Source organism: Chiloscyllium punctatum, chromosome 17, assembly GCF_047496795.1.
Source record: "Chiloscyllium punctatum isolate Juve2018m chromosome 17, sChiPun1.3, whole genome shotgun sequence".
NCBI classification, from domain to species: domain Eukaryota; kingdom Metazoa; phylum Chordata; class Chondrichthyes; order Orectolobiformes; family Hemiscylliidae; genus Chiloscyllium; species Chiloscyllium punctatum.
The window spans coordinates 87,879,604-87,903,183 of record NC_092755.1 but is presented as its reverse complement, the minus strand read 5'-3'; the positions used below and the strand labels follow the sequence as shown (position 1 = coordinate 87,903,183).

The window sequence follows — 23,580 nt, the reverse complement described above, 5'->3', positions numbered from 1 at the left end:
CGCTTTGCCCACATCAATCCTCTTTGTTACTTTTTCAAGAAACTCAATGAGTTTTGTGAGACATGTTTTCCCATGCACAAAGCCATGTTGACTATCCCTAATCAGTCCTTGCCTTTCCAAATACATGTACATCCTGTCCCTCAGGATTCCCTCCAACAACTTGCCCACCACCGACATCAGGCTCACTGGTCTATAGCTCCTTGACTTGTCCTTACCACTTTTCTTAAATAGTGGCACCACCGTAGCCAACCTCCAGTCTTACGGCACTTCACCTGTGATTATTGATGATGCAAATATCTCAGCAAGAGGCCCAGCAATCACTTCTCTAGCTTCCCACAGAGTTTCAGGGTACACCTGATCAGGTCCTGGGGATTTATTCACTTTTATGCATTTCAAGACGTCTAGCTCTTCCTCCTCTGTAATGTGGACATTTTTCAAGATGACACCATCTATTTCTCTACAGTCTATATCTTCCATGTCCTTCTCCACAGTGAACACTGATGCAAAATACTCATTTGGTATCTCCCCCATCTCCTGTGGCTCCACACAAAGGCCGCCTTGCTGATCTTTGAGGGGTTCTATTCTCTCCCTAGTTACCCTTTTGTCCTTAATGTATTTGTAAAAACCCTTTGGATTCTCCTTAATTCTATTTGCCAAAGCCATCTTATGTCCTTTTTTGCCCTCTTGATTTCCCTCTTAAGTATACTCCTACTGCCTTTATACTCTTTATAGACAGGATTCACTTGATCTATGCTGTCTATACCTGACATATGCCTCCTTCTTTGTCTTTGTTAAACCCTTAATTTCTTTAGTCATCCTACCAGCCTTTCCTTTCACCCTGACAGGAATATACTTTCTCTGGACTCTCGTTATCTCATTTCTGAAGGCTTCCCATTTTCCAGTCATCCCTTTCCCTGCGAACGTCTGCCCCAACCAGCTTTTGAAAGTTCTTACCTGATACCGTCAAGATTAGCCTTCCTGAAATTTAGAACTTCAACTTTTAGATCTGGTCTATTATTTTTCATCATTACTTTAAAATTAATAGAATTATGGTCGCTCACCCCAAAGTGCTCCCCCTCTGACACCTCAGTCACCTGCCCTGCCTTATTTCCCAAGAGTAGTTCAAATTTTGCACCTTCTGTCGTAGGTACATCCACATACTGAATCAGAAAATGTTCTTGCACACACTTAACAAGTTCCTCTCCATCCAAACCCTTAACACTATGGCAGTCCCAGTCTATGTTTGGAAAGTTAAAATCCCTTACCGTAACCACTCTATTATTCTTACAGATAGCTGAGATCTCTTTACAAGTTTGTTTCTCAATTTCCTCTGACTATTAGGGGGTCTGTAATACAATCCAAATAAGGTGATCATTTCTTTTTTATTTCTCAGTTCCACCCAAATAAATTCCCTGGATATATTTCCGTGAATATCTTCCCTCAGTACAGTCCCCCTCCTTTCTTGCCTCCCTTTCTGTCCTTCCTGTAGCATTTGTATCCTGGAACATTAAGCTGCCAGTCCTGCCCATCCCAGAGCCTTGTTTCTGTAATTGCTATGATATCCCAGTCTTGTGTTCCTAACTTTCCCCTGAGTTCATCTGTCTTCCCTATTTGGCCTCTTGCATTGAAATAAATGCAGTTTAATTTATCCGTCCTACTTTATTCTCTGTTTTGTCCCTGCCTGCCCAGACTGTTGGATTAGATAAGATTACTTACAGTGTGGAAACAGGCCCTTTGGCCCAACAAGTCCACACCGACCCGCCGAAGCGCAACCCACCCAGACCCATTCCCTTACATTTACCCCTTCACCTAACACTATGGGCAATTTAGCATGGCCAGTTCACCTAACCTGCACATCTTTGGATTGTGGGAGGAAACCGGAGCACCCGGGAGGAAACCCACGCAGACACGGTGAGAACGTGCAAACTCCACACAGTCAGTCGCCTGAGGCGGGAACTGAACCCGGGCTTACTTCTTTTCTCAACTGTGCCAGTCTCAGATCGATCTCTTTCCTCACTATCTCCCTGGGTCCCACCACCCCCCACCTTATTAATTTAAATCCTCCCAAACAGCTCTAGCAGATCTCCCTGCCAGTATATTAGTCCCCTTCCAATTTAGGTGCAATCTGTCCTTGTACAGGTCACTTCTACCCCAGAAGAGATTCCAATGATACAAAAATGTGACTCCTTCTCCCATACACCAGCTCCTCAGCCATGCATTCATCTGCTCTATCCTCCTATTCCTGCCTTCACAGCTCGTAGCACTGGGAGTAATCCAGAGATTACTACTCTTGAGGACCTCCTTTTAAATTCATATCTCAATAAAATGTATAATCAAGAAAGAACCCACTCTACTCAGTACTGTAGATTTACAACAAGGCTATATTTAAGGTATTCACTTCTCTGTTTCTGTGCTGTGACCTCTCCCAAACAGGTTCCTCCAAGATCAGTTGTGAATTTCACTGTTTGTTAATTTTCCCAAATGCACTCCGATGTCCAGCGACACATGAATTCAACAGCAAAGGCAGTAACTGCGTAGGTTCACTGCTCTGTCAGTTAGCAATGTGGGTTTCTTTCTCTCTCTCTCTCTCTCTCTCTCTTTCTCCTGCACTGACCAGACCACATGTTGCCTTTGTCTGTCCCTTTCCCTTTTAAAAGTGCCGTTGTTTTGATTTTTCTCATGCCATTTTTTTATATGGATCTTTATCAAATGCCCTTTGGAAATCCAGATAGTTTACCTCTATTGGTCCCTCTCTTATCTATCCGACAAATTGTATCCATTAACAATGGAGCCTGACGAGTGAACTTGCTGGATCCCGCCTTCCCAGACCAATTGGAAAGCAAACAGAGTCTTTGTTACCTGATTGGGTGATTCTCGATGAACAGCCTTTACTGCCTGCAATATTTTAACAAATGATCGATGAAAATAATCAGACAAAATGAAGAATATGTATCTGTTTCACTCGCAGTAGTGTCCTGGATATTGTCAGAATCTAATAAATTCCAGTGGGGATTCAACCTGGAAGTATCTTGCTTTATTAAAAGTTACTGTTTGCATTATTCATTCATGGGTTGTGGGCATGACATGCTAGTCCTGGCTGTTCCCTTTTTTTAACAATTCCTTTGCTATGCACTGTTTCAGACCTTTGAATGATAACACGCGTCCTGCCCACGTCCCCCCCCCCCCTTCCCCCCAAGTGTTTCAGCAATGGAAAACCCCTGCAGTTTTTACATTCATCACCTCTGCTGTTAGGCAATTAAAACGTCCACATGTACCACAGCCTCTATCTGAATCGCAGTCAGTTGGTTTTACCTGATTTGTTGGAAAACAGGAGGCGGTTTCATGGTGAAGCAGCTGGAGTAACCTCTAGCCCCAGGCTCTATCTGATGAATTTCTACACTGTGAATTTTTATCTATTGTTACATTGTGTGCCTTTTCTTTTCTGTTCCCAGCCAAATATATCGGATGTTATTTTGATAACACCAAGCAGAGAGCCTTGAGGGGAACAGCATTCTTTGACTACAGAAAGATGACAGTATTTCGTTGCCAGGACAACTGTGCTGAAAGGTAGGGTTGCAGAGTTCAACTTATGAATTTCACTTTATTTAATGATCTCTCCAGTTATAACTGGTAATTGAACATAAGGATATTTTACAGTTCTGCTCTTCCTTGGTTGCTAGTGTACATTTCCCACAGATTAACAGGCCTTAATAGATAGATAGATAGAACTGATTTCCTCCATTACCCGATCCTAAAACAATGAGTTATTCCTTAAAAGTAGAGCCAGTCTAAGAGTAGTGGCAATCTGGAATTTTCTCCCTGCAACAAAGTTGTTGAGATGTGGAGTCCATTAAGAACTTCAAACCTGAGGTCTCTATAGTGGCAAGTGTCTAAGGAGTACGGGACCAAGATGGAAATGAGCAGGTAATTGTCCTCATAATGTGCCATTCAATAAGTGGCTGAATAAATAAGGGTTGAAACAATATGGATACAAAATTTGAACCATTTTCTCATATTGAGGGTAACACGCAACACAGATAACTTGGACAGAAAATGGACTGTTTTTATTTTGTTACTGCTGTCTACTTCAATATGTCTATACCTATCCATTAATGAATAAACCCTCTCTAATATTTCAATGTTCTGTCTTTGACTGATAATAAAGGAAGGAAAGACTGCCCTTGAAGGCTGTGTTCAGTCCAATGCCCCAGATTGCTGTTCTGACATTAACTTGATGGGCTAAATAGCCTTCTTCTGTTTCCTAAATGACTCTGTGGCCTTTTGTTTCAGCAGTGATGTCCACACATTGGGTTTACATTTAATCTCAGGTGTTGGATTTGTGACATGGGAAATTATTCACAGAACCAGACCCTGATCCTTTGTTTCATGATTATTGCATGATTGTCTTCCTGAAATGCGAACATCTCTCAAACCGTGTTGCAAATGGACATGTTCAATGTCAATGCATATTATTTTTCTGAAATTCGCACGTGCCTCTGCATGTTTGTGTGTTGAGGAAAGTGCAGTGTTGAAATGTGGAGCTATATGATTCTTTAATATAATAATGTAAAGCCAGTAATAGATTGGTGTAGCAACCCACTAACATTCAATCAGACCGTGATTACAGCTGTAGACAAATGATGCGCCACTTGATTGACTATGCAGTGCTTATGAGGAACGAAGAGCACCAAACTTAATTTCAACTCTTTGGTGTCTCAAAAATGGACATTTCCAAGATTTATCTTGGATAGCAAAGAAATATTAAAAGTGTAATCCCTTGGGATACTCTGTTATGTTAACTCATGGTGGTGAGATGACTGGCAGATGGCACCATGTGCCAGTCGCCTGTGCAACTTAGGATTGTCTGCCAGCTGCATTCAGACAGTCTCTGAGGTGGAGTGGTGATGTAGACAAGAATGTCACATGATGCAATGGGGGTCAAGTTTTACAGGGTATTCTCCCATTTGGAGATGATTCCTGTCACTGCTCACTAAGTGCAGTGGTTTAATTAAAACTCTGTGTCATAATTTAAGTGAAATTGTTCTCCTGAAGCATTGTTACGATTTTACTCAAAATCATCAATCTCCTTTCCAACGACAAGTTCGACCCCAGCTTCCTCAATCCAACATCGCATCTAAAATCCCTCATCTCAAACTAATCCTCTCCTATTCAATTCAGACACTCACACCCTTCCCAAAACATGGCAAGACTCTAGTACAGGCTTTTTAAAAGGTTCTGTGCAACTTCTTTCGCTTTATAAAACCTGTAGGGTTTGCTAATTAGAAACTGAAGCTGAATTCGTTTTGTGTCACAACGCAAGAGTAACATTTATGTGATGGTCTTGAAAAAATGGACTCTCCTGCAAAGAGACTGGATCACAATAAAAGGTAAAGATCACTGACTCTTCTCTTTCCTTTTGATAGCTGAAACATATCATAGTCACCTGTGGCTCAGTGGTTCTCATACATGAATCCCAATCATGTGGTTGTGGGCTCAAATCCCACCCCAGAATCTGTTCCAGATATAACTATTTCTCTGGCTTACCTCCCCAGGGGTTATCAATACGCAGGCCTGGAGTTTGGAGCAGAGTGTTATTGTGGACATAAGATACAGGCCCGGAACACGAGTGACTCCGAGTGCAGCATGGAGTGTAAAGGTGAGAAGAGCAACATGTGCGGAGGGCCCAACCGTCTGTCTGTCTACCACCTGGAGCTCACCCGAGAATCCACTAGACGCTGTAAGCACAACTGTCCAGGATGGGCTAGACCAACATACTTAGAGCCAGAATGAATTTCTGTCCCTTTCCTGTTTATAAGGTTGTACTGGGGGACAACGTGAATGCACTTATAAATTCCTGATGAAGGGCTTATGCCCAAAACGTCAACTCTCCCCTTCCTTGAATACTGCCTGACCTGTTGTGCTTTCCCAGCACCACACTCCCGACTCTGATCTCCAGCATCTGCAGTCCTCACTTTCTCCTCCACTTGTAAACCACTGAACATAAAATGGTATAAATATAGCGACACCACAAATTACAATCAGAATGAAAGTGATTTGGCCATTCATCCAGCAATGCCACATTGCAATGTGATTGGGATTCATTCGATGTTTAATGGATATAACTGTGCCTTACAAACTGCACTCTGCCAGAGAAATAACCCTGCTGTGTTTGGGAGACTGCTGTGGTTTCAGTCCTGAGCTCTGTTTGCGGTAGCTCTCAGAGGTTCAGTTTGAATTGCTGAGCAAATAGATTTCTGTAATTATAGATCCTCTTTCCTGTAAGTCCTGTTTTAAGACCCATCCCACGTCCAATTAATTGGCTGAAGCGATAGTGACAACACTCTGCTTAATGTCTATTTGAAAAGGAAAATTTGCAGGACTATGGGAGGAAGGGAATCCAGCTGAATGGATCAGTCAAAGACCCAGGATAGTGACACCTGGTCAAATGGCCTTATCCAATGCCGTATGGCTCCATCATTCTGCCAGAACCTGAGCAGATTTAGCTTTAATGCAGAATATTAAACCAGGATTGTTCCTGATCCAAATGTAACTGACATACAGTGAGTTCAGAATCTGTTCTGGTTGCGTGAGTGGTGTCAGACTTAACCCCATGGTGTTAAAGCTGTACCAAAAGAAACCACGGTTTTTACTTGATTGGAAACATTCCTCAAGTTGAGCGGTCTTGGAAGTTTGACCGGTAGAATCCCAAAAGTGGGGATGGGTCAGTGGTGGGATTGGGAAGGATTGGGAGTTCTGAGGCAGGGGGAGATGTAGACAATATGAAGGCTGTGCTGCCTTCACTTCTGTTGCGAATTGAATTATTCAGCCTTCTGGTACTGAGAACTGGAACGGGGCTCGGCAGATTGATAAATGAGCTTGCCATCAAAAAGCTGGAAGGAGGAAGGTGTAGGGAAATCATTCAGTCAGGAAAGCTAAGGACAAGTTTTGATTATCAGCTATAATTTGTATTAGTGTAGCATTTTTAATACAGCTAACCGTGGTCTGGAAGGATTAATATCAGCAAGACTGCGGGTAACATCGCCCACTGTGATGACATCAGCAATCAAATGGAAAAGGAGACCTGACCATGGTCTTGGACACAATCAGACATAGTGTGATGTTGCACAAGAGTTTACAGTAAATTAACTTCTATTAACATTCAGAATTCTCAGTAGCTAGTCCCACAGGGTGAACAACTTCCAGCCCAACCTTTACAACAAGGTGGTCTATGTGATTTTTGAGAAGATTTGTAGCTCAGGTTGAGGTTCAGGTTGTAAGTTTGCTTGCTGAGATGGAAGGTTTAATCTCATGAAAACAAACCTACCAGCTCAATGAGTAAACTTACAACCTGAAGGTAGTCTATTGAAAGCTGGACACAGTAGGGAAGAGGCATTCAAAAATCAACTTACGGCAGACCTGCAGAAGATTTCCATAGCTGATCCATAAGGAAAGTAGAGCCACAGTGACTCAGAGGTGACCAGCTGCAATTTCAGGAGGATATGGTCAGTGTTAACTCTAGATTCAAGCAGAATATTAAACCTGGATTGTCCCTGATCCAAATGTAACTGATATACAGTGAGCTCAGAATCTGTTCCGGTTGAATGAGTGGTATCAGACTTAACCCCATGGTGTTAAAGCTACACCAAAAGAAACCACGGTTTTTACTTGATTGGAAACATTCCTCAAGTTGAGCGGTCTTGGACATTTGGCTGGTAGAATCCCAAGTACCAGAAGTGGAAAGCCAAACAATGTCTCTGGATTACCGGTCCAGTGTCAGAGTCACTTTGCCATCTTACCGAATGTAATATTCAAGTTTCTCCTATATAATGATAGCCTATACATATAATGTACATATGAATACAGATCAGAAGTAGGCCATTTAGCCCCTCAAGTCTGCTGTATCATTTGATAAGACCAGTTAGATGCCTGATCTAACTGTGGCCTCAAGACTACTTTCCTGTCTACCCACTGCTGTCCTTTTGCCTCCCTTTGTCAATTAGAAATCTAACTCAGCCTCAAAAATATTCACTGCTCCACCCTCCACCATGTTCTGGTGAAGAGACAAATGACCATCTGAAAGAAAAAAAGTTCTCATCTCCTCCTTAATTCTGAGGCACCTTAAACTGTGCTTCCTAGTTCAATGTCTCCCACAAAGGGAAATATTCTTGCATTATCTAACTGAGCAAGCTCTCCTCAGAACCTTACATGTTTCAGTAAGATCAACTTGCATTCTTCTTAACTCTAATCATCCATGAGTCACAGAAAACTAGCATGCAGGTACCCAGTTAATAAAGAAAGCAAATGGAATGTTGGCCTTTATAGCTAAAGGAACAGAAGATAAAGGTAAGGAAGTATTGTTGCAACTATACAAGGTATTGATGAGACAAGACCTGGAGTATTGTGTACAGTTGCGATCCCCTTATTTGAGGAAAGATGGAGTGGCATTGGAGGCAGCTCAGAGGAAGTTCACTAGATTGATCCCACAGATGAAAGGGTTGTTTAAATTTCCTCCAGGAACTCTGGTTTCCTCCCACAGTCCAATGATCTGCAGGTTAGGTGAATTGGCTGTGCTAAAATTGCCCAGACTGTTCAGGGATGTGCAGGCTAGATGCATTAGTCAGGGGTAAATGTAAAGTAATAGGGTAGGGGAATGGGTCTGGGTGGGTTACTCTTCGGAAGGTCAGTATGGACTTGTTGGGCCAAATGGCCTGTTTCTGTACTGTAGGGATTCTCTGATTCTATGAACAGTTTCGGCCTATTCTTTCTGGAATTTGGAAGAACGAGGTGAGATCAAATTGAAGTATTCAAGATGATAAAAGGTGTGGATAAAATGGACATGGAGTGGATACTTCCTCTTGTGGGACGAGAGGTCATAGTCATTCTAGGACGAGAGGTCATAGTCTTAGGGTAAGGGGAAGCAAATTTAAAACAGAGCTGAAGAGAAACTACTTCTCCCAAAGGGTCAAGAATGTGTGGAACCTGTTACCCCCAAAGTGCGGTGGATGCTGGGGCAGTGAGTAAATTTAAGGAATGGTTAGACAGATGTTTAATCGGTAATGGGTTGAAGAGATACAGAGAGAAGGCAGGGAAATAGGGGTGAGGAGTTTGTCAGCCATGACTGAATGGAGGAGCAGACTCGATTCAGCTCCTAATTCTGCTCCTAATTCTTTTGAATTTATAATGCAAGCTCATCATTTTTTCATTATTTGTTCATAGAACGTGGGCGCCCTACATCTAACTGCCCTAAAAAACATGGTGGTTGCACATGTATGTTCAACTGCTTTAGACCTTGGAGTATCAACACCTATTAGGAAGGGTGTTCCAAGAGTCTGAACAATAAATGTGAAGGAAAAGTAGTATACATCCGTGTGAGGATGGTGAGTGGCTTGGAGAGGAGCTTGCAGTTGGTGGCATTCCCATGTATCTGTTGCCCTTGTCCTCCTTTGTGCTAGAGGCCACAGGTTTGGAAGGTGCTGTCCAAGGAGCTGTGCAGTGCATCCTGTAGATGTTACACACTGCTGCTACAGAGCGTCAGTGGTGGAGGGAGTGAAAGCTGACATTTGTGGATGGGATGCTGATTAAGCAGGCTGCTTTCTCCTGAGTGATGTGGAGGGTTGCGAGTGTTGTTGGTGTTGCAAGTGGGAGTATTCTGTCAAACCTTTGACCATTCCTTAGAGATGGTCGGTCGGGAGACAGGAGGTGAGTTAATTGATGCACACTTCCCAGCCTCTAATTTATACTTGTAGCTACAGTATTTAGCTGGCTGACTTTGTTCAATGGTAAAGCCCTCCCGATCCCATGAGGTTTTGGTATGCCGTGGATTCAGCGAGGGTAATGTCATTGAATGCCAAGGGATTGTGGCTCATAGAACTCAGAACTTAGAACAGTACAGTCCCTTCAGCCCTTGACATTGTGCCAGCCTTTTATCCTACTCTAAAATTAAACTAATCTACATACCCTTCATTTTACTATCATCCATATGTCTAACCAAGAGACACTTAAGTGTCCCTAATGTCTACCACCACTGCTAGCAGTGCATTCCACACACCCACCATTCTCTGTGTAAAGAATTGACCTCTGTCACCTCCCCTAAACCTTCCTCCAATCACCTTAAAATTATGCCCCCTTGTGGTAGCTATTTCTGCCTGGGGAAAACTTTTCCGACTATTCAATCTGTCTATGCCTCTCATCGTCTTGTACTTCTCATACTTCTTCTCTCAAATGAAAAAAACCCTTGCTCCCTCAACGTTTCTTCATAAGACATGCCCTCCAGCCCAGGCAGCATCCTGATAAATCTCCTCTGTGCCCTCTCTAAAGCTTCCACATCCTTCCTATAATAAGGCATCCAAAACTGAACACAATATTCCATGTGTGGTCTAACCAGAGCTACATAGGGTTCAATTCTCTCTTATTTGAAGTGGTCATAGGCTGGCACGGTGTGTCATGATTGCCACTTCCCATTTGTCAGCGCAAGCCCATATGTTGTCCAGTGCTTACTGTATGTGGAAACCAGCTGTTTCAATGCCTGAGAAGTTCCGAATGGTGCTGAAGATTGTGCAGTCATCAGCAAACATTCCCACTTCCGACCTTATGAAGGGCCATTGGTGAAGTAGCTGAAGATGGCTGGCCCTAGGACATGACCCTGAGGAACTCCTACAGAGATGTCCTCAGGGTGAGACTCCCTGGATTTAATTCCAATAACTTTATTTCAACCATGAGCTGATTCATGTGACCTCTCTCAGAAAGTGGTTCTGAATGTGAAGGACTTGGAATCTCCGTCCAAGAGACTGACCCTTTGCAAATGAAGCATTGTTAGAACTGCAGCCAGTGTTGTGTTTTGGTTTGTGAAGTGTTTATCCAGTAAAACTCTTAAGTATATATGTCACTTATATTGATATTATCAATTCATATTTCTGGTAACACATCTTCATGACAATATGTGTATTTATCTCTAATGAGTCTCATAGTGTGAGAATTTATACTCTCTCTGATGGATCTGAGTTTGTGAATTACATTGAAAAATTTGAACAATTAGAAACAAAAAGTATTCCAGATCATCAGAATGTTAATTAAATCACAAGACTTGATTATGGTAATGTCACTGGAGTAGTATTCTAGCCCCACTCCCCAGGCTAACGTTCTGAGGATGTAGGTTTGAGTCCCACCATGATGGATGGCAAAACTTAAATTGCATTAAAATCTGGAATTTTAAAAAAATCTTGGTTAATGGCAACCATGCCAATAGTTATGAAAACCCATCTGGTTTACAGATGTCTCTAAGGGAAAGAAATCTGCCATCCTTACCTGGTCTGGCCTACCTGTGACTCCAGACCTACAGCAATGTGGTTGACTCTTAACTGCCCTCTAGGATGGGTAATAAATGCCCGTATCCATGTTTTTTAAAAACATCCTTTCTAAGCAGGAAATCAGGGAGATGATGGCCTAATGGTATTATCGCTGGACTGTTAATCCACAGACCCAGATAAAGTTCTGGGAGCCCGGGTTCAAATCCTGCTAAAACAGATGGTGGAATTTGAATTCAATAAATATCTGGGATTAAGAATCTAATGTTGACTACAAATTCATTGCCAAATGTTGGAAAAACTCACCTGGTTCACTAATGTCCTTTCAGGAAGGAAGTTGCCATTTTTACCTGATTAGGGAGCAAACAAATTGTGGATGCTGTAAATCAGAAACAAAAACAGAAGTTGCTGGAAAAGCTCAGCAGGTCTGACAGCGTCTTTGAAGAGAAGTTAGAGTTAATGTTTCGGGTTGAGTGACACTCTGATTTCTCTTCACAGATTCTTCCAGACCTGCTGAGCTTGCCCAGTAACTTCTGTTTTAGTGCCATCCTTACCTGGTCTGGCCTACATTTGACTCCAGACCCACACCAATATGGTTGGCTCTTAACCACCCTCTGGGATATGAGGGATGGACAATAAATGCTGCCTAACCAGCAAAGCCCTCATCCTGTGAATGAATATAGAAAAAAACAAATCAACTTGTCAGAGTTAACAGTCTTGTATAAACTCAACCTTTAAAGTTGTTATATTCTGTGGCAACAGTTCCACATTTGATATGTATTTTATATTTTTTTAAAAATCTGCAAAATATGGTAACGAACTTTGCCTGGAGACATGAGACAGTTATCAAAATGCATGCATAATTAAATAGCAATAATTACAGTTGCACTCCTAATGATAATCTTATGCTCCTCAGTAATTATTTTTAAATTACTTTTACCTTCATTAATGAATTATCATTTAGTTCAAATTTCCCCTCAGTGTTATTAGTCAGATCATACAGCTTGTTTTCATTGGTCTAATATAGGCAAATAGTCTACGGTCTTTCATTTGGTTATTTACTCTTAATATGCAGGATATTAACAGGAGAATAGAGACTGAAACATTCTGGTTAATTGAAGAAAAGATTTGTATAATTGGATTGAGTTTAGATGTAGAGTCCAGGAAAAATCCCTGTATAATGGTAGTCTGTGTCTAGGAAGTAGCTACTTATTTTCCTTTGTCCCAGTTCCATTCCCTGCCCCAGCTGTTAACATCAGTTAAACCAGACAGTTCACAGAATTCGAACAGTGGATCCAGGATTGAGTTACAAAGCACCTGATCCCATCCTCGATTTTGCTACTTCTGGCAGCCAAATCTCCGGTTTCCAAATTGTTGGGCACTGAAGCCAATTCCTGCATCAGCTCCAACTTGTCCAGAGCTGTGCCATCTGTTACCACCCTGCCCTCACCTCCTTACTGCCTCCTGTTGGACTTGGCCTTAGTGACTTCCATCACCATGCCAACATTGAGAGCGAACCTTCTTTACAAATCATTCTATGGCCTTGACACTCCCTACTAACACGACTGTTCTATTCCCGTGCGATCCCGTGTTATAAGAAGATCGTGTAATAGCCGCACCATTTAAACCAAAGGGACTGGAATTGTTCTATAACCAACACAGGTAAGGAACATTCACTTGATACAAATAATAGTGTATACTCTTCAATTCACGTTGTGGCAGAACTGACTGTAATCTCCTCCAACCTTGTGCTTGTATCCTCACCCTCTGACCCCCTACATATCTGCCCTCACAGTCACTTGCTATTAACATGAGTGCCTTCCATCTGGATTTGATTGACTGTTCTAGGTGGCTTCATAAACCCCTTCATTTTGGTCCTTCTCTGCTTTCAAACTGCTGCCGTACAGAATGTCCATTTGCAGGCATGTATTTGGTCACTTCGTCTGACCTGCATGACATTTTTCAGTGTCACCTCTTATTTTTTTTGAGGTTCTTGGGAACACCCTTTGATGCTCAAAGTCTGAAATAAGTGTCGGTGTGTTTCAAAGAGCACCAAGCTTCATATCAGCATCACCCACCTGATGTGAATTCAGCCAGTCAGCTACATTGGTGGGAATGGAGAATCTGTATGTAATGATTTATGCCTCTCCCAACTGCACCCTTGAAATGGAGACTGTGTACATTGTGGTTTAATGATGTAAAGGCGGGGTGGGGGTCAGTTAGCTCCCCACCTGGTTATTGACAGCTGGTTATTGACAGCAACAGTGTGGGTTCCATTCCTGCACTGGCTGAGGTTACAGCAAAAGACTCTCCTTCATAACCTCTCCACTCACCTATGGTGATCCTCAGGTTAAACCAATGCCTCCTTAATGTGAGATTGGGACTTTACCTTCTTTACATACAAGGTAACACAATTGTTTGGTGTTTTGTAAGATAGTGGTTCAGAAGTGGTTAATATTGGGGTTGCATTGGCTCCAATTCTAGATATATTTATTGCTATGATGTAATAAACCCTTTTGTTATCTAAGAACAGCGCCTCTTCTTATGGTGGTGCATCATTTACCACTAATCACTAGCTAATAAAACAAAGGTAAAGGAGATTTAGCAGCAGCAAACTACATGAAACAACCCTTACCTAGTGTCATGTGCTGATAGAGATATAACCACAAGGTACTACAGTGGTCATCTGAGAAAATATCACATGTGGAGTAAACTGGATGGATCAGAACTTCAATGCTTGTCTATTATTGTCCGTTAGCTCATAAACTCCTGCCAGTAAGGATTTAGATGTGCAGTCCCTAATTGCGCATTCCGCGATCCTTGTACTCAAGTGAAAAGGCCATTAACAGCTAATGATATCTCTCCTATTTTCCATTTCTGTGCAGTCAATGATGAATAAAAATGCTAAAAATTTGATGTATTATCCATTTTCTATCCATTATTAAGCCCAGTGCTTGATGAATGGAGCAAAAGCATCTTCAGAACCTGCTTGTGAATGTAATTAAAACAATATGTGGCTTATGTCCTCATACTTTATCACATCGGTTTGATGCTTCCCTATAATGGTACTTACAGCACAGACGTTACCATTCAGCCTAACTAGTCTGTGCTGGTGTTCATGCTCCACACAAGCCTTTGCCCTCTTCAGATAATCCCATCAGTATATTAGAGTCATAGAGGCATAGAGATGTACAGCATGGAAACAGACCCTTCTGTCCAACCCGTCCATGCTAACCAAATATCCCAACCCAATCTAGTCCCACCTGCCAGCACCCGCCCCATAACCCTCCAAACCCTTCCTGTTCATATACCCATCCAGATGCCTTTTAAATATTGCAATTGTACCAGCCTCCATCAGTTCCTCCGGCATGTTATTCCACACATGTACCACCCTCTGCATGAAAAAGTTGCTCCTTAGGTCTCTTTTATATCTTTTCCCTCTTACCCTAAACCTATACCCTCTAGTTCTGGGCTCCCCCACCCCAGGGAAAAGGCTTTATCTATTTGTCTTATTCATGCCCCTCATGATTTTATAAACCTCTATAAGGTCACCCCTCAGCCTCCGATGCTCCAGGGAAAACAGCCCCAGCCTATTCAGCCTCTCCCTATAGCTCAAATCCTCCAACCCTAGCAACATCTTTGTAAATCTTTTTTAAACCCTTTCAAGTTTCACAACATGTTTCTGATAGGAAGGAGACCAGAATTGCACACAATATTCCAAAAGTGGCCTAACCAAAGTCCTGTACAGCCGCAACATGACCTCCCAACTCCTGTACTCAATATTCTTCTACTCCTTTCTCTCTGTGTTCATCCAGCTTCCTCTGAAGTACATCTGTGCTATTTGCCTCAACCACTTCATGTGATAGAGAGTTCCCCACTCTCACCACCGTCTCCGCAAACACATTCCTCCTTCATTCCCAAATGGGTTTATTCATGACTGTCCTCATTTTAATTTTGGCCCCTCATTGGCTCTCATCTAAGAATGGAACACCTCCATTATTTCCCCAATCAAATGCCTTCATAATTTTAAAGACCACCATTCAGTCACTTCTTGGCCTTATAAGTCGTTTGAATGCATTTACCCGACTAATGCTCAATGCTCAGTTCCCAAAGGCTGATCAACATAGAGGTCTGCAGCACAGAAACAGGCACTTTGGCCTAACCTGTCTATGTCACCCAGTTTTCCACAATTAAACTAGCCCTATTTGTCTGTGTTTGGTCCATATTCCTCAGAGCTACTCCATTCATGTGCCTGTCGAAATGTTGAGATTGTGCTCTCTTCCACTTCTATGTCTCGCAGCCCCGTCCTGACACTCACCATCCTTGCTGTGAAACAATTGCTCCTCTGGACCCTTTTATATTTCTCCCCTATCACCTTAAACCTGTGCCCTCTAGTTTTAGACTCCACTACAATGGGAATAAGCTGTTGGCTACCTACCTTACGTCTGCCTCTCGTGGTTTTATAGACCTCTATAAGCTCATCCCTGTCTTCCAAACTCCAGGAGAAAAAATGTCTGAGGCTATCCAGCCTCTCCCTATAATTCAAACCTTCCAGTTCAGGTCGTATCCTAATAAATCATTTCTGCATTTTCTTTCTAGTTTAATGATATCCTTTCTATACATAGTAGGGTGACCAAAATTATTTTAAATGTATTATCAAAGAAAGTCACCATAGTCCTGGATAACTGGAGAGAGACAGAGATAACTGGTGGTGAGTTGAACTAAGAGTCACTATGCCTCAGGCTCGGGGAGGGGTTGAGAAGGAGAGTCCTTCTTGTGGAGGAATTGATGCTGTTGGTGTCATTTTGTGTTAGCAAACCGGCCACCCAGCCAACCAACCCAACAGGCTATTCAGCCTATCAAATCTGAGCTGCTGCTTTCCCACTCATAGGCGAGCTAACTCTAACCTTAAGGATAACCCTTAATCTTACCTCACTTTATTTTCATATTCCTTTACCCTTCAAGTAACTAACTCTCCTCTGAAACAGCCCATGGACTCTGCTCCCCCAGCAGTCCATTGCAGAGAATTCTAAGCTCTGGTCACAGCCCATGTAAAAGATGTTTTTCTAACTTCCTGAATGATCACTCTCATGTGTATCACAAGCGTGTCCCCTCAAGATTTTATTAGCTATCACAACCTTCTGTTTGCCCTTTACTCTTCATAAACACAGAGACTTGCTTTTCTTTAGATTAGTTGAGATTCCCTACACCGTGGAAACAGGCCAATTGGCCCAACAAGTCCACACCGACCCTCCAAAGAGTAACCTACCCAGATCCATTTCCATACACTTACCCTGACTAATGCATCATACACAATGGGCAATTTAGCACAGTCAATTCACCTAACCTATAGGTCTTGGGACTGTGGGAGGAAACCTACATAAACATGGAAAGAATGTGCAAACTCAACACAGACAGTCGCCCAAGGGAATTGAACCCAGGTCCCTGGCTCTGTGAGGCAGCAGTGTTAACCACTGAGCCACCGTGTTGCCCTGAATGTGTTCAGCTCATGGCAATAAAGCTTCTGGCTTTCTCCAAGTGTCCATTGTTCTGCCTCAACTTGAATCACAGAATGATTACAGCATTATAGCAGGCCATTCAGTCCATCAGTTGCATGCTGGCTGTCTTAAAGGGTGATACACCTTGTGTCCCTTCTGTCTAACACGTCCCCAACCATTTTGCCCAACACTCCTTCCCTTTTTTGAATAATTCCTGGGTTCCCTGTGATTGAATCTGCCATTGTCAGCCAGTGCATTCCGGAAGGGAGAAAGTGAAGACTGCAGATGCTGGAGATTGGAGTTGAGAGTGTGGTGCTGGAAAAGCGCAGCAGGTCAGGTAGCATCCGAGGAGCAGGAGAATCAACATTTCGGGCATAAGGCCTTCATCAGGAATGAAGCTTGTGGGCCGGGGCTGAGATAAATGGGAGGTGGGTGGGGTTGGAGGCAAGGTAGCTGGGAAAGCAATAGGTGGATGAAGGTGAGGGAGAAGGAGATAGGTCAGAGGGGGGAGTGATGGACAGGTCAGGAGGGTAGTGCAGAGTTGGAGGCTTGGGACTGGGATAACTTGGGAGGAGGGGAAATGAGGAAGCTGTTGAAATCCACATTTATCCCGTGTGGTTGCAAGGTCCCAAGGAGGAATATGAGGCGTTCCTCCCCAAGGCATTGGGTGGTAACAGTTTAATGGTGGAGGCGGCCCAGGACCTACATGTCCTTGACAGAGTGGGAGGGGGAGTTGAAGTGTTCAGTCACCGGGCGGTGGAGTTGGTGGGTGCGGGTGTCCCAGGCATGTTCTCTGAAATGATCCAGAAGAACATGTCCTGTCTCCCCAATGTGGATCTTGAGCATTCACTACATGAAAAGCTTCCTCCTCTTGTCACCATTGCTTCGTTGGTCATTTGCCTTAAATCTGTGACCTCTAATCCTCGCTCCCTCCCTGAATGGGAACAGTTTCTCCTTCAGTTCTCTGTCCAGTCGCACATGATCTTGCACATCCCTGTCAAATCTCCCTCAACCTGCTCATCTCCTAGGCAGATGCTCCCAACCTCTCCAATCTATCTCACTCTGAATCCTGAAATATGGTCAGACAGTCCCTTTGTGCTTTCTGATTGTAAGCTGTTACTTTCAAAACCATCTGGTGGCACCCCAGTTGGGCAGGGCTAGGCCAATATTCCATCCATCTTGGTGAATGAGCCAACAGTTGGGTGTACTCCACAGTGGGCCCAGGGCTGCCTCTTACCTGACTGCCCCCTGTATACTTTACTCTGGTAATTCTTCTTCACTCCCAAACTCTGTAAGAGAAAAATCCACTTTAGGCAAAGCCCTTTTGAATGATTTCAGAGAATTGTTAGAGTGCGGAAGGAGGCCATTCGGCCCTGCACCATCTCTTCAAACGAGCATGACTAACTCATGCCAATCTCCCACATTCTCCCTCATGCCCTTTCACACTATTTCTGTCCACACTAATTGCTGCTGTGAATCTCTTGAGCCATGAAAAGTGTCCAGCCACTGGTACCCTTTGCCGGTGAAGTTTTAGATTGAAACATTGTCAGTTCATTGGATGCCTGAGGTTCTCTTTCTGCCCGTTACTCTCAGCTTCCATCAAGCTATCATATTGGTAATAGCTGCTTTGTGCAGTTTGAGCATGCTGTGTTCATTGCAACAGTACATTTACTCAGGGAAATGAGATTTTATTGCCATGTGTACACAAGTACAGGGATACAGTGAAAAGTGTATAATGTCGCCGTTCCCATTGCCATCTTAGCTACAGAGGTACCTGGGTACAAAATCTTAGGTACAAATTAGAAAAATAAAGAAATATGGTTAAAAGTTCAATTGTAAATCCTCTTGAGAATTAAGTAGAAAGTATAAAAGTAACAATATAAAGTTAGAAGTTCAATATGACATTCCTTCTTAAATGCTTAGCCATGTTGGGCCCACACTCCCACAAGGGTTCCATCTCCTCCTCACTGAGCTCACTCTCCCTCCTCACTGGGCTCACTCCCCTCCTCACTGAGCTCACTCTCCCTCCTCACTGAGCTCACTCTCCCTCCTCACTGGGCTCACTCCCCTCCTCACTGAGCTCACTCCCCTCCTCACTGGGCTCACTCCCCTCCTCACTGAGCTCACTCCCCTCCTCACTGGGCTCACTCCCCTCCTCACTGGGCTCACTCTCCCTCCTCACTGAGCTCACTCTCCCTCCTCACTGGGCTCACTCCCCTCCTCACTGAGCTCACTCTCTCTCCTCACTGGGCTCACTCCCCTCCTCACTGAGCTCACTCCCATCCTCACTGGGCTCACTCTCCCTCCTCACTGGGCTCACTCCCCTCCTCACTGAGCTCACTCTCTCTCCTCACTGGGCTCACTCCCCTCCTCACTGAGCTCACTCTCCCTCCTCACTGGGCTCACTCCCCTCCTCACTGAGCTCACTCTCTCTCCTCACTGGGCTCACTCTCCCTCCTCACTGAGCTCACTCCCCTCCTCACTGAGCTCACTCCCTCCTCACTGGGCTCACTCCCCTCCTCACTGAGCTCACTCCCCTCCTCACTGGGCTCACTCCCCTCCTCACTGAGCTCACTCCCCTCCTCACTGAGCTCACTCTCCCTCCTCACTGGGCTCACTCCCCTCCTCACTGAGCTCACTCCCCTCCTCACTGGGCTCACTCCCCTCCTCACTGAGCTCACTCCCCTCCTCACTGAGCTCACTCTCCCTCCTCACTGGGCTCACTCCCCTCCTCACTGGGCTCACTCCCCTCCTCACTGAGCTCACTCCCCTCCTCACTGAGCTCACTGTCCCTCCTCACTGAGCTCACTCCCCTCCTCACTGGGCTCACTCCCCTCCTCACTGAGCTCACTCTCTCTCCTCACTGGGCTCACTCCCCTCCTCACTGAGCTCACTCCCATCCTCACTGGGCTCACTCTCCCTCCTCACTGGGCTCACTCCCCTCCTCACTGAGCTCACTCTCTCTCCTCACTGGGCTCACTCCCCTCCTCACTGAGCTCACTCTCCCTCCTCACTGGGCTCACTCCCCTCCTCACTGAGCTCACTCTCTCTCCTCACTGGGCTCACTCTCCCTCCTCACTGAGCTCACTCCCCTCCTCACTGAGCTCACTCCCCTCCTCACTGGGCTCACTCCCCTCCTCACTGAGCTCACTCCCCTCCTCACTGGGCTCACTCCCCTCCTCACTGAGCTCACTCCCCTCCTCACTGAGCTCACTCTCCCTCCTCACTGGGCTCACTCCCCTCCTCACTGAGCTCACTCCCCTCCTCACTGAGCTCACTCCCCTCCTCACTGGGCTCACTCCCCTCCTCACTGAGCTCACTCCCCTCCTCACTGAGCTCACTCTCCCTCCTCACTGGGCTCACTCCCCTCCTCACTGGGCTCACTCCCCTCCTCACTGAGCTCACTCCCCTCCTCACTGAGCTCACTGTCCCTCCTCACTGAGCTCACTCCCCTCCTCACTGGGCTCACTCCCCTCCTCACTGGGCTCACTCTCCCTCCTCACTGAGCTCACTCTCCCTCCTCACTGTGCTCACTCCCCTCCTCACTGGGCTCACTCCCCTCCTCACTGAGCTCACTCTCCCTCCTCACTGAGCTCACTCTCCTCCTCACTGGGCTCACTCTCCCTCCTCACTGAGCTCACTCTCCCTCCTCACTGAGCTCACTCCCCTCCTCACTGAGCTCACTCTCCCTCCTCACTGAGCTCACTCTCCCTCCTCACTGAGCTCACTCTCCCTCCTCACTGGGCTCACTCTCCCTCCTCATTGAGCTCACTCTCCCTCCTCACTGAGCTCACTCTCCCTCCTCACTGGGCTCACTCTCCCTCCTCACTGAGCTCACTCTCCCTCCTCACTGAGCTCACTCTCCTCCTCACTGGGCTCACTCTCCCTCCTCACTGAGCTCACTCTCCCTCCTCACTGGGCTCACTCTCCCTCCTCACTGAGCTCACTCTCCCTCCTCACTGAGCTCACTCCCCTCCTCACTGGGCTCACTCCCCTCCTCACTGAGCTCACTCTCCCTCCTCACTGGGCTCACTCTCCCTCCTCATTGAGCTCACTCCCCTCCTCACTGAGCTCACTCCCCTCCTCACTGAGCTCACTCTCCCTCCTCACTGAGCTCACTCTCTCTCCTCACTGAGCTCACTCTCCCTCCTCACTGGGCTCACTCTCCCTCCTCACTGAGCTCACTCTCTCTCCTCACTGAGCTCACTCCCCTCCTCACTGAGCTCACTCTCCCTCCTCACTGAGCTCACTCCCCTCCTCACTGAGCTCACTCTCCCTCCTCACTGAGCTCACTCTCCCTCCTCACTGGGCTCACTCTCCCTCCTCACTGAGCTCACTGTCCCTCCTCACTGAGCTCACTCCCCTCCTCACTGGGCGCACACTCCCCCACACTGGACTCACTCTCCCTCCTCACTGGGCTCACTGTCCCTCCTCACTGAGCTCACTCCCCTCCTCACTGGGCTCACTCTCCCTCCTCACTGAGCTCACTCTCCCTCCTCACTGAGCTCACTGTCCCTCCTCACTGAGCTCACTCCCCTCCTCACTGAGCTCACTGTCCCTCCTCACTGAGCTCACTCCCCTCCTCACTGGGCTCACTCCCCTCCTCACTGAGCTCACTCTCCCTCCTCACTGGGCTCACTCTCCCTCCTCACTGAGCTCACTGTCCCTCCTCACTGAGCTCACTCCCCTCCTCACTGGGCGCACACTCCCCCACACTGGACTCACTCCCCTCCTCACTGGGCTCACTCTCCCTCCTCACTGAGCTCACTCTCCCTCCTCACTGAGCTCACTCTCCCTCCTCACTGAGCTCACTCTCCCTCCTCACTGGGCTCACTCTCCTCCACATTAGGCTCACTTCCCTCCTCACTGGGCTCACTTCCCTCCTCACTGGGCTCTCTTCCCTCCAATAGACAATAGACAATAGGTGCAGGAATAGGCCATTCTGCCCTTCTAGCCTGCACCGCCATTCAATATGATCATGGCTGATCGTTCCTAATCAGTATCCTCTTCCTGCCTGATCTCCATAACCCTTGATTCCACTATCCTTGAGAGCTCTATCCAACTCTTTCTTAAATGAATCCAGAGACTGGGCCTCCACTGCCCTCTGGGATAGAGCATTCCACACAGCCACCACTCTCTGGGTGAAGAAGTTTCTCCTCATCTCTGTCCTAAATGGTCTACCCCATATTTTTAAGCTGTGTCCTCTGGTTCAGCACTCACCCATCAGCGGAAACATGTCCAATCCTTTCATAATCTTATATGTCTCAATCAGATCCCCTCTCAGTCTTCTAAACTCAAGGGTATACAAGCCTAGTCGCTTCAGTCTTTCAGTGTAAGGTAATCCCGCCATTCCAGGAATTGACCTCGTGAACCTACACTGCACTCCCTCAATAGCCAGAATGTCTTTCCTCAAATTTGGAGACCAGAACTGCACACAGTACTCCAGGTGTGGTCACACCAGGGCCCTGTACAGCTGCAGCAGCACCTCTTTGCTTCTATACTCAATTCCTCTTGTTATGAAGGCCAGCATGCTATTAGCCTTCTTTACTACCTGCTGTACCTGCATGCTTATCTTCAGTGACTGGTGTACAAGAACACCCAGATCTCTCTGTACTGCCCCTTTACCTAAATTGATTCCATTGAGGTAGTAATCTGCCTTCCTGTTCTTGCCACCAAAGTGGATAACCACACAATGTATCCACATTAAACTGCATCTGCCATGCATCTGCCCACTCACCTAACTTGTCCAGGTCACCCTGTAATCTCCTAACATCTTCATCACATTTCACCCTGCCACCTAGCTTAGTATCATCAGCAAATTTGCTAATGTTATTGCTGATACCATCTTCTATATCATTAACATATATTGTAAAAAGCTACGGTCCAAGCACAGATCCCTGCGGTACCCCACTGGTCACTGCCTGCCTATCTGAAATGGAGCCGTTTATCACTACCCTTTGTTTCCTATCAACCAACCAATTTTCAATCCAATCCAGTACTTTGCCCCCAATACCATGTGCCCTAATTTTACCCACTAACCTCCTGTGTGGGACTTTATCTGAAAGTCCAGGTACACTACATCTACTGGATCTCCCTCGTCCATCTTCAGAGTTACATCCACAAAAAATTCAAGAAGATTAGTCAAGCATGATTTCCCCTTCATAAATCCATGCTGACTCTGTCCTATCCTGTTACTACTATCCAGATGTGTCGTAATTTCATCCTTTATAATAGACTCCAGCATCTTTCCCACCACTGAGGTCAGACTAACTGGTCTATAATTTCCTGCTTTCTCTCTCCCACCTTTCTTAAAAAGTGGTATAACATTAGCCACCCTCCAATCCTCAGGAACCGACCCCGAATCTATCGAACTCTGAAAAATAATCACCAACGCATCCACGATTTCCCGAGCCACCTCCTTCAGTACCCTGGGATGTAGACCATCAGGCCCCAGGGACTTATCAACCTTCAGACCTAACAGTCTCTCCAACACCAAATCCTGGCAAATATAAATTCCCGTAAGTTCAGGTCCTTCAGCCACTGTTACCTCAGGGAGATTGCTTGTGTCTTCCCCAGTGAACACAGATCTGAAGTACCCATTTAATTCTTCTGCCATTTCTTTGTTTCCCATAATATATTCCACTGTTTCTGTCTTTGAGGGCCCAATTTTAGTCCTAACCATTTTTTTGCCTTGCACATACTTAAAAAAGCTTTGACTTATTATTATATTATCCTTTATATTATTGGCCAGTTTACCTTCGTACCTCATTTTTTCTCTG

General features: G+C 45.3%; 1 protein-coding gene across 8 annotated transcripts in view; it reads left to right on the top strand.

The window, feature by feature from the left end:
* wscd2 (WSC domain containing 2) overlaps positions 1-23,580 on the top strand; it is a 593,216-nt gene that overhangs the window by 453,972 nt on the left and 115,664 nt on the right. For 7 of the 8 annotated variants that reach the window (XM_072587825.1, XM_072587824.1, XM_072587821.1 and 4 more), the window contains 2 exons: positions 3,453-3,567; positions 5,553-5,737. In XM_072587825.1, coding sequence (XP_072443926.1) covers positions 3,453-3,567; positions 5,553-5,737 — 300 coding nt within the window. Of the gene's footprint in view, positions 1-3,263; positions 3,346-3,452; positions 3,568-5,552; positions 5,738-23,580 lie in introns of those variants that run through there. The other variant, XM_072587829.1, reaches the window with a different exon arrangement.